Genomic DNA, 12,404 nt, shown 5'->3' on the forward strand with positions numbered 1-12,404 from the left:
AACCTTCTTTTGCTTACAGTCAATCAGATGGAATCGTTAGGTGTGTATTGTTTGTTCGATTTCCACTGCATATTTTGTTTTGTTTTAGTTGCAAAATTAATATTTCCCTTCCAGACACACATAAACTGTTGCAAATTGTTTATATCCAAAATGTAGGACACTTCACTTTGGTTGATTTAAACCATATTGTTGTCATGATGTACATGTATGTTAAATTTTGTATCAAATGGTTATGTTCATGTAGTCATTTTTTGATGTTATGCATAATGGAAACATACATTCTGTTTGCATTAATATCGTTGAACATTAAATTCCAAGTAAATGTTTCATTTTAAGTACAGTCAAAAGTGAGAACAGCGGTCAGTCGAGGGAAATGACCCAAGTGGTCGTTGTCCACAGGTGACCGTTGCTTTCAGATCACAATTTTTAGATGGTTGGTTAGTTGGTAGTATTGCTACGTCATTCCCCCACCCAGTGGTTTGCATACAATGTAAAAAAAACATTGGCTCATTGCCAATAACTCAGCATAATAACATACTTAACTCACAATGAATAATAAAGAATAATATCTTATAACTTGATTTAATTAACCAGGTTTTCCGAAGGAAAAAACTGGTTATTAGATTGGCGAATGTCGGCGGGCCGGTTGGCGGAACAAGCTTGTCCGGGCCATAACTTTGTCGTTCATGGTGAGATTTTAAAATCATGTGGCATATTTGTTCACCATCATTAGACGGTGTGTCTCACGAAGAATTATGTCAATATCTCCAAGGTCAAGGTCACACTTTGAGTTCAAAGGTCAAAAATGGCCATAAATGAGCTTGTCTGGGCCATAACTATGTCATTCATTGTGAGATTTTAAAATCATTTGGCACATTTGTTCAACATCATTGGACGGTGTGTCGCACGAAAGAATTACGTCAATATTTACAAGGGAAAGGTCGCCACTACTAAAAATAGATTTATTTTGAAACAAAGGGGGTTAGTTTTAAACAATCAGTTGATTTTGACTTGTCTCCCTTTATCAGACTTTTTTTCAAATTGAAAACCTGGTTTTGTGACAACTTTGTCCCTTGTTTCATATTGTTAAACTAAATCAATGACTTTATCAATGATAGTATAATTGTTTACTCATGCACATGGTTCATTCAGTAAATAAAGCTTGTCCCATGCTATTGACGTCACGTCTCATAAGGTGTAACTGTACCGTTCTCATCCAAAAAAAAAAGACGCCAAAATGTTGTAAAAATTTATTTGTACGCAAACATCACACAAACAGCATTTTCATTCAAACAACCTCATACAAAATACAAACATGAACAAAGTCCTTTTTCATAAATGCCTAAAGTTTGTTATAAATGTTGCAATTCAGTGTATGTTTTGCCTTAATAGACCATCACTAATCCTTTTATCGCCGCCGTTAAACACTCGCCGGCTTAATGTTGTTTTTAACACTTTATAAAGATCAATTGACTTTGACAAGCGCTCATGTGTTATGCCTGCAGCTGATAATTGCTACTAATGCACATTGTTATTGTTAATTTCACCTGTTTCGTGCAATCAAAATGCAAATTCAATAATAATGGTGAGACAAACTCTGACATATTTTATTTTGAAGATACCCCCCATAATTATTCCTGGAAAACAAACCTTCTCAACACCCTATTATTTGTTTACTCGCAACGGGCCGCTTTAATCATATCAAAGGCAACTACCGCTATCAAATTCTTTACCCGCAAAATAGACAGACAAATGATGCGCTGTGTTTTTACTTTTCGTAATTCGAAACGACTGACGCATGACTGTTGTTTTCAGTTCAAACATGACTTTCGGAGTGGAATACACTGGCCGTTGGCGGTAATGGACGATTGACCGTTATTCTCAAGCGTAATATAGAGTGATTTTCATCGGGGGAATCCAAACTGACCTTTGTTTGCAGTTGACTGTTATTCTTAAGTGACCGTTAGGTCAGTTTTGACTGTATGTAGATTTATAATATGGCATGCATCAAAAGGTAAATTGATAACACTTCAGAGTTAAAAAATCTTTTTAACTTTAAAAGATTTTGTCCATGATTTTTTTTCCTCGAATAAAGGAAACTTATGTTCATGTATGCAAAGTTGGGTTTTGTAAAATATTAACTAACTTCATAAATTTGAATTCACTGGATTAATTTCAACTATTAAGAACATGTTGATATAGCCAATTTAATAATAAGCTAAGGAAAGGTCCATATTTCTTATCTTTTGAAACTCTAAATTAGAATGTCAACTATTGACATAATGATAGTAGCATAACATTTGTTTGCCCATTACAATGTGTTACCATGGTTTATCAGTACAAGTGCAGTACTTTAGATACGGTAGTACTAATAAAGTGAACCCTACTTAACTTGGGTTGAATAACCCTTTTCACTTGAATTTAGGTAGTATGATCACGCCTAGATAAATGTCCATCTACTAGAGCCTTGCTCTGGGATAAAGGGGTTAACCCTTTGCATGCTGGGAAATTTGTCGTCTGCTAAAATGTTGTGTGCTGAATTTCTAAAATTAGCATTTTCTTCGATTTTTTTCAAAGAATACTATCAGAATAGCAAACAGTTTGGATCTTGATGAGACGCCACGTTTTGTGGCGTCTCATCTGGATCCAAACTGTTTGCAAAGGCCTTTAAAATTCGTTTTCAGCACTGAAAAGGGGTTAAATGCATTTGCTTAAAGTTTTGTTCCAGATTAGCCTGTTCAGTCCCCAATGGCTTTTCAGGGATGACACTTTCCGCTTTCATTTGTTTGAATGAAGACTCTACTTAAAGAATATCCAGTGCTAAGAGTGAAATTATAGTGATTGTGCGTGTTAGTGAACTTTTTCTACTGACAACTTCTTTTAATACCCTTTTACATAGTTTATTGAAATCTGTTAGGAATGATCATCCTTGGGTGACCCTCTTTAACCCTTTACCACTTAAAAACATATTTCTATGCATTTTTAGTCCCATAGAAAGTTAAATTTAATTAAAGACCTTTATTTCTAAATACAAATTTTAAAAGCTTCATTTTCAACTCTTAGATAATGATGAGCAGCAAACAGCATTAAACCTGAACAGACTGTGAGTTACTCGCAGGCTGTTCTGGTTTTATGCTGTTTTCACATAGCTATTTTCACTTTGCTTCTAAGTGGGAAAAGGTTGAAGTTGCTCAAATTGTTCTGGTCCGTTGCATATCGTCGCTGTCGTTCTCAAACCACGTAGCTCCAAAATTAAAAAAAAATAATTTCGGCTTTTCCAAATATATGAAGTCTGGGGCATGTTTTGTGCTATATCTCCTAACTCTACGCCAATCAGCTTGAAAAAGCCACGTGACGAAATGTTGTAGAATGATTGTTGGCTTTTTTCCGGCGAAAAGTCGTAGCGATGTCATTTCACCTATAGGTACGTCATTTCGTTTGGACAAATTTGACAAAAACGTTTTTATATTTGAAGCTACGAGGTTTCCTATCAAGACGAATTGTCGTACTTCATAAAAATGAAAAAACTGTGGTGACAAAATAACGTAGCTACCATTTCTGAATATCAGTATGACTTACGCATCTATGGCTTATACCGTATTTTGCAGCTTCATTTGTAATGCTCCCCCAAAAAAATTTGGGAGGAGCATATAGTCGCCGCTTCGTCTGTCCATGTGTGTGTCCGTCCGTGCACAATTTTTGTCCGGGCTATTTCTCAGCAACTAATGACCGGAATTCAATGAATCTTTATGGGAAGCTTCACTACCAAGAGATGTGCGTATTATCAGGGGGTTCTGGTCGGATGATTTTTCACAGAGTTATGGCCCTTTGAAATTTTCCATAAACTGTACATATATTGCAATTCTTGTCCCCCCAACTACTAGACGTTTCCTTTTATCTGAATATATAATGCAATATTGTGACAAAAAACAACTTTGGGGAGCATCACCCGTCTCCGACGGTTTCTTGTTTGGTATTGTTACAGAATTTCAATTTCTAAAACATCGTTATAAAAAAATGTGACGGTTATTTCTCTCTCCTGAAAAGTAAGCATTTTGTAGTTACGAGGTTTGAGATCGACAGCGACGATATGTAGCTCACCAGAGCTAAAAAATCGATTTCAAAAATGAAAACTTTCAGAAACATCTCTAATATCGCAAGGGTCAGGTGTAAATAGTTGATGTTTAACACCCTAAAGTGGTCTTCTACTAAGTTTGTTCAAGTCAGGCCTCTGAAGTCATAAATGGATACTCCCAAAGGACAAATGATTTATAGACTTGTAATGCGAAAAAAAACTTTCAACCCTTTACCTTTTAAATACTTATTTTGACGCTTTTGTAGTCCCTTAGAAAGTTAAATTTCATTAAATACCTTTCTTACTAAATTCAAGTTTTAAAGGCTTCATTTTTCAACCCTTAGATATTGAACAGCATTAAACAGCATAAAACCTAAACAGACTGTGAGTTACTCGCAGGCTGTTCTGGTTTTATGCTGTTTGCACATAGCCATTTTCACTTTGCTTCTGCGTGGGAAAGGGTTAAAAAAACTTTTCTTAAACGACAAGGCTCACAGTTGTACATTATAACTCAAATACATTGGAGTTTACACGATAAGTATACATACATATACATGTAATAACCAGTGGCAATTCATATTGCAACTTTTCCTGCCTGCTTGCAAAGAATATTTTTGGGCCTTGGTCTGTGAAAAGGGGATTTGATGCCTGTGTGTAAAGTGTCGTATGAGATTAGCCTGTGCAGTCTGCAGTCCCTGATAAATCTTGGATGACACTTTACACACATGCATTAAACCCCCATTTTACATGGCACGACCCAATTATATAACACCATATATTCACTTTCAGCAGCCTTCCTTTTGTGATAGATCCAAACAATGCAAGGCATATCCAAATTGCATCATGGATCATGCATGTAATAGGCAATAATTCAGTGCAAGCCAAACTTGAATGATGAAATATTCATGGGCATTTAACATCACCCTGTACAGAACTACTAGCTGTATTCAGTTAAATGTCTGCTGACTTCTCCAGTTGCATTCTATGAGCTAGATCAATACATTTTATGTGCATTTATAAAAATTGCCACTTTACAAATATTTTGTTGAAATAAGTCATCGTATAGTAATGCTTGTAGCTGTAGAATAGACCTTGTTTTGAATTTCTTTTGTCATTTTGCATAACATATGAGCCACGCTTTGGGACGGCTTAATGATTGTGTGTAAAGTACCGCCCCAGAATAGCCTGTGCAGACTATTTAAATGGGATTTTCGCTTGAAGAAGACTTCCTTTGCACACATATAATTATTGTAGCGGAAAGTTTTGTCCCTGATGAACATGTGCTGTTTGCGCAGGCTAATGTGGGACGATGCTTTCCACACATCTATTAAGTCTGCTTTTCACAGAGCAAGGCTCATATTATTGTAATATATTGATTGACATTTATTGCATTTTATTGCAGAACGTTTGGATATAAGCACATTTTTTATGTCACTATTGTCATATTTCTACATATTGATTTGTTTTTGTTGTTTGTTTTTTTTCACAATTCCACATACCGGTAGTTATACTGAAAATAAAAGGTTTCTTGTGATGCGTTTTTTACTTTAATGTCACGAGTTTTCTTGAACAGCATCTTTGTCTACTCCCACATCGTCTATTTTAACTCTATTTTAAGTCTAGATGAGTTATGTGGTGAGTTTATTTTCACCTTCTGATTTCCATGACAACATTTATGCAATTCTTGCTGTAAAAATTTAGCATTAAGCATGGGAAAAAAGAGTAGGTAAAATTTAGCATTAAGCATGGGAAAAGAATAGGTGGTATCTTCTTTAGTTACTGAATGAAATTCATAATTGGTTTATTCAACTAACTTGTTTTATGCAAGATAGGGTGACTTTTCTTCGACAATATGCATGGTTCTGTCTTCTGACTGCCTGGGTTCTTTCATTATCTGAGTTTTGACATGCATGTAATAATTACTGTTAAACTGTACATTTACCATTGTAGCCCCCATTTAGTATATACTATATTGGCATTATAAAATAAGGTCTGCATTATGCATTTAAATGTAAGATTGTGTATTTCTGTAAGTATTATTATTTTAATTAAGGTAAATAACAAAGTACATTGTGTATTATAAGAAACTTGCACCGTGCGTTTGAGATCGTCTTGCTTTTTATCAGTACCTAGAGAGCCTCATGTCTACTTCATGAAATTATCTTTCACAAGTGACTCCCTGTGGCAGTTCTTCTCAGAATAATGACTCGCCTGTGGAAATAAAAAATTCTAGCTTTAATTTCTTTTTGTTATAGAGTTAGCATATATAGTTCCATGTTGTGAACATTGTCAATGAATTTTCTTGCATTGAAATTCAATTTCTGCTCTGTTCACATGGCATCAGTTAACAACGTACATGTTATGTACAAAATTTTCTTTAATTGAGTAAAACTTAAATTAAGATCTCCGTAAGAAACTTTGCGAATATGGGTCCTGATTAATAAGACATCAGCTGAAGTGTAACCCGCATTTACATCTTAAACTTGTAACGGTTAGTTAAGCTAATAGGCGTTCTATTTGGATCAAATTATTCAAGTGACTGAATTGTTGACTCTTAAATATATGTGTTGATTGTAAACATTTTTTTTATTCCTATTAAATGCTTATGTTTGATAATAACATTGCTTTGAAACCTATCTTAATTTGGGTCAGAAGTTTACAGACTGTTTACAGACTGTTACCTTAACAGGCGGTTAAAGATTTTAGCAATCGTGGTTCTAATGGCCTTTAACTGGAGGCAATTAGGGGAAAAATTACCTCAACAAGACAGGGCAATTCAAACATACGTAAACAAGGCATTAATCAGTCCTTTAAAACTTTTTCCTGGATGTTCTCGTTGCAGGTTACTGGAGCCGGACTCAGACACAGAGATATCAAGCTACAAGATCCACAGGATTCTGTTCTGCGCGCGCGGGCCGATCGAGAGCAACGAGAAGAGGTGCTTTGCGTTTACGTTCAGCCATGGAGACTCTGCTGAGTCGGCCATTTTCCAGTGCCATGTGTTCCGATGCGATTTACCAGAGGCGGTAAGCAAATTTGGCTGTGTTTTCTTTTTATGATACCATTAACCAGTTCCAACGTGTTACAGTGTGATGCCATTTTACAGTGGCCCTTTTTCAGATGAGATTTATCAGAGGCTGAAAGCAAATTGTGGTTGTGTTTTCTTTTTTGACTTTTAGAATTTTAGACTGTTAAAGATGGCCATTTTCCAGTGACAAGTTTTCAATGCGACCTAAGGCAATAAGCGAATTGGGCGGTCTTTTCTTTGTATGACACCATTTTCCAGTGCCATGTTATCCGATGCAATTTGCCTGAGGCTGTAAGGGTTATTGGGCTGTGTTTTCTCTTTATGACTTGAAGAGTAGTTTGAATCAGGCAGATATGAACAGTTGTTTGACCTCCAGGGGCCCGTCTTATCAAACATCGTAGGACATTCTCACCTTACGATGCAATTTTCGAAGCGCCATAAATATGTAACCGTCACATTAATAATTACTTGTGTTGAACATTTCCATTCATTTCCAAAGTACCTGTCGAATATCCTTGATATTTGAAACATACAGATCATAATCACGTATATTCTACAATAACAAATGTCAATCTTAAGTTAATATTGTCGTACGATCTTTGATAAGACGGACCCAAGATGTATAAATTAGCGAGAGCCAATTACATTTGTGCAGGGTCCTAGATTTTCTGTGAAAACTCCTATGCCTATTGTCACAAACCAATTTTTAGATTTTAATATAGGCTAAAAATCAAAAATATAGAATACGCTAAAAGCAGTAATTAACTGAACTACTTGAAATTCAAGTAAAGCATGGAAGTTTACACATATATTTGTATAATTCTTTGTAAAGAATAACATGCTATGAATTAAGCACCATTTTAGCCTAGACATGTATAAATGCAACCAATGTGTTGGGGAATATGAATCCTGTTTCTTCTATACAAGATGCATTGAAAGAAAAAATGTGGAAATGCATATACTTTATGAAACATAAGATTTCCCTTCAGTCTTGATGCTGTCTTATTACATATGTACAGAAATATACCAAATTATTTCATTTTGATTTGAAAAGCTTACTGTTTACTAATTTCACAGGGCAAATGAAGCTGCTTTGTAAACCTAGTTCTTTCAATTTATGTTCATTAAACTATACATGTTGAATAATTGTAGCCCTACCTTATCATTTTAATTGCCTGTTTTTTCCAAAATTGATGTGCTTGCTTTGAATTCTAGGTGGCAAAAATCCTGTACTGTTTTGCCAATACTTTCCGTCGCGTTCCAAGGAACAGGTCCACTGCACCTAAAGCAATCTCTGCGACAAACGAGGAATTTGTGTTCTCTGTGAACCTTGAATTCCGGGAGGACGACGGGAAGGGAGGTTACTCGCTCTGTCCACGAGACAAGAACGTGTTTAAGTTGCGGTGTAGCCTGGATAAGAAGTTGACGTTAACCGTGCAGCAGACGGGCTCCAAGCAGCTGAAGATTGAGAGGTGAGGTTTCTGTTCACCATGTCCCATTAAGATACAAATTTTCAAGAGTTTGTTGTCCCTTGGAAATCATATCAAATTAAAGACCATTCGTACTATAGATTCAAGTATTTAAAGCTTCATTTCTAACCCTAAGATGCTGATGAGAAACAAACAGCATTTAACCTGAACAGACTGCGAGTTACTGGCAGGCTGTTCTGGTTTTATGCTGGTTGCATGTAGCCATTTTGACTTTGCTTCTTAGCAGGATATAGCTAAAGGGGTTTGTTCACATTGTTTGTGTATTTTTGAAAAATTTCATTTAATAAAATAACTAACAAATTAATAACAAAGCTGTTAGATTTCGAAGAGTTTTAATTTAATAATTACATTTTACAAATGTATAATAACCAGGAAAAATATGCAATATACAAAAAAGCCTGCCCTGGGGTTTGAACCCAGGACCTCTAAAAGCAAAAGCTTACGGGCTACCTCTACAAACACGTCATAATACGTATGTAAGTGGTAAAAGGTTAAACCACATAGAGTTTATAGTTGGGCCATGACGATGTAGTTGTATCTCTACATTGGTTATTGGGATAATATCAAAAGCCTCGTTCTGAAAAAAATGGTCTTAATGCATTTGCGTGAAGTGTCATCCCAGTTAAGCCTGTGTAGCCTGCACAGGCTAATGAGGAAGGACACGCTGCTTTTATTGTATTTTTTATTTGAAGGAAGTCTTTTAAATGAAAATTGAAAGTGGGGTCCATGATTGGACAGTGCATACTCACATACAAACATGCATTAAGCCCAATTTTCAGAGAACAAGGTTTCATAAAACTATTTTGTCTTACAGATGTTTTGGCCTTCTGCTCAGTCCCGGGAGAAACGTCAAGCATGGAGATATGACGCTCATTGAAAAGGTATGTTATGTCATTTGTATTGAGCCTCGCTGTGGGAAAATGGAGTTTAATGGATATGCAAACTGCACAGGCTAATTAGGGACCACACATCCTGCATAAACTGGATTTTTCCTATGAAGAGACCTCCTTAAGACGATTAATGCCATGATAGCAGGAAGTGTTGTCCGAGATTTGCTTGTGCGCACTGCACAGGCTAATCTGGGATGACACTTTATGCATGTGCATTTAACCTTGTCTTCCCAGATTGAGCCTCAAATTTGTATTGGAGAGCCTTATGCTTATTGAGATCCTCAATTATTTGTAATTGGTAGAACAAGTTGTGGATGTTTTAATAGAAGATCTTGAGAACGCTGCCAGAATGGGGATCCAACCCATGAGTTTCTGATAGATAGATGTACACAATATTTACTTCTACCAATGGCATTTGTGCAGGCAATATGTTTAAGTTAAAGAAGTTTTGTTTTTTATCATAATCTTTGTAGACAAAAACAGAAGGTTTGTTTTGATTTTTACACTTTTGCTCATGCAGTCAGGCGGCACTTGGACTTGAGGGATTTCATGGTATATTATGATGAGCTTCTCTGCATTTACATAGTGCAGAGATTATCAAATACAATAGATTTCACAAATATTTTTCTTTTGATGAGAAGCATAAGCAATTTGTAAAAAAAACTATTTAAGAAAAATATTTATTATGTACAATCAGCAGTTAAAATTGGAACAGATAGTTAAACATTGATTTTATGAAACTATCATATCTGAAAACAATTAATATTGCCCAATTGCGGAAAGTGCTGATACTTCGCCAATCGTGGAAAATTGGCATCATGAAATATTTATTTTGGGAATAACGGGTATTTTTTGTCCCCTACCAGTAAAACCAGAGGGGACTTACGGTTTGCGCTCTGTCTGTCTGTCAGTCAGTCTGTCACACTTTTCTGTATCCTGAAATAACTTTAAAATTTCTTCATATTTTTCATGAAACTTGAAACATGGACAGATGGCAATATGGAGATTATGCACATCATTTCATTTTGTTCCTACTTGAAGAATTCTGATTGCTATGGCAACAAATAGTCTAAAAATATTGCTTAAAATGGTGGAGTTTCACCGTAAGGGGATAATATTGCTTGACAATAGTCTTGTTATTGTTTGGTACTTAGTTTCTTATACCCATCTAAATAGTATTATGCCCCCCCCCTAGGGTGGCATATAGCAGTCACACTGTCTGTCCGTCCGTCTGTCTGTCCGTCATACTTTTGTGTTTAGGTTTTGAAAAATGCTCATAATATCTATGTCCCTTCAGATGTAACCTTCATATTTGGTATGCATGTGTATATGGACAAGGCCTTTCCATACGCACACAAATTTTGACTACTTTGACCTTGAACTTAGGGTCTGTGTTTAGGTTTCGAAAGCTGCGTTTAGGTTTAGAAAAAGCATTTTTCAGGGGCATATGTCTTCTGATGGAGACAGCTCTTTGTTTTAACATTCTTTTATGCTGAAAGGTTGGTCAATGCTCATTTAATTTGGTCTGTCGCAGATAATTCGCTTTTGGAATGCAATCAAAGCAGCTTTTGCTTCCTTTTGGGAATCTTTTGGATGGATATCGGGAATTTTGTAATTTTTCCTCAATTGGGAATGTGCCTTTTATTGGTACTTTATAAAGAAGGAAAAATCACTGTCTGATGAATAGTGATATCACATGATCAAATTATGGTTGGCTGAAGATGCTTTGTCATGGTTTCAGACGTCCATGGGATACACGGCAGAAGATGGTATCTACTCGATCACAGGCACCTGGGATCCCACAGAGGCCAGCTTTGCTGTACTGAACACAGAGACCCCTCATGGTAGGACCGTGGTCCAGCCTCGCTCTGGGAAAACGGGGCTTAACACATTTGTGTAAAGTGTAGTCCCAGATTAGCCTGTGAAGTCCACATAGGCTAATCAGAGACAACACTTTCCGCCTAACTTGAATTCTGTTTAGAAGAGATTTTCTTGAAATGAAAAAAACACCATACAAGCAGAAAGTACTGTGAATGATAAGCCTATCTGGGACAATACTTTACTACATTCTTGCATTTAGCCCAGTTTTCCCAGAAAGCAGATAAGCAGATCAAATCTTATTTCATTTTGATCACTTTTGGCTTAAGCTGAACTCCTTGGTGGAAAACACATTTTCTTCAGTTATTGTGAAGACGTTCTTTCCGATCCATAAATCAAAGACCACAGACACAGGTTTTTACTTGCTCATGCTTGCCATTTTTTTATGTTGCCCAAAGTAGTCTCCTGTGAATCTTGTATTTTAACTCTATAAATCTCTATTTATTGGGTAACTTGGGTAAATAAGAATTTTAGTGAAACGCAGAGACCCCTCTTGGAAGGAAAATAGTCAAGCCTGCATCTGGGAAAACTAGGCTTAATACATTTGTGTAAAGTGTCGTCCCAGATTAGCCTGTGAAGTCCACATAGGCTAATCAGAGACAACACTTTCCGCCTTAACTTGAATTCTGTTTAGAAGAGACTTTCTTGAAATGAAAAATTCCATTAAAGCGGAAAGTGTTGTGCATAACCTGACCTCATTTTGACATTGACCTTTTGATCCCAGATACGCGGGTGTTCATGACGGTGGCCATAGACCTGGTGATAGTGGGTATTCAGGAGCCAGTGAGGTTTGCCATTGAGACGAAGGCCAAGGTCTTCCCAGCGACAGAGAAGTTCTGGTACTTCATGAACAAGCCACACACCGAGCTCTTCCATCTCAAGTTGAAGCAGGTGAGAAATACATGCATATGAGCCATGCTCTGTGAAAAGGGGGTTTAACCCTTTGCATGCTGGGAAATTTGTCGTCTGCTAAAATGTCGTCTGCTGAATTTCTTAAATAAGCATTTTCTTTGATTTTTTTCAAAGAATACTATCAGAATAGC

At 36.3% G+C, this 12,404-nt stretch overlaps 1 protein-coding gene across 1 annotated transcript in view; it reads left to right on the forward strand.

Annotated features, from left to right (window-relative positions):
- The window catches only part of LOC127857226 (rab GTPase-activating protein 1-like), a 67,248-nt gene that overhangs the window by 17,346 nt on the left and 37,498 nt on the right, over positions 1–12,404 (forward strand). Inside the window, 6 exon segments of the mRNA XM_052393640.1 lie at positions 20–40; positions 6,918–7,101; positions 8,319–8,575; positions 9,408–9,474; positions 11,225–11,327; positions 12,086–12,252. Coding sequence (XP_052249600.1) covers positions 20–40; positions 6,918–7,101; positions 8,319–8,575; positions 9,408–9,474; positions 11,225–11,327; positions 12,086–12,252 — 799 coding nt within the window.

The sequence above is a fragment of the Dreissena polymorpha genome, chromosome 14 (genome assembly GCF_020536995.1).
Source record: "Dreissena polymorpha isolate Duluth1 chromosome 14, UMN_Dpol_1.0, whole genome shotgun sequence".
NCBI lineage: Eukaryota > Metazoa > Mollusca > Bivalvia > Myida > Dreissenidae > Dreissena > Dreissena polymorpha.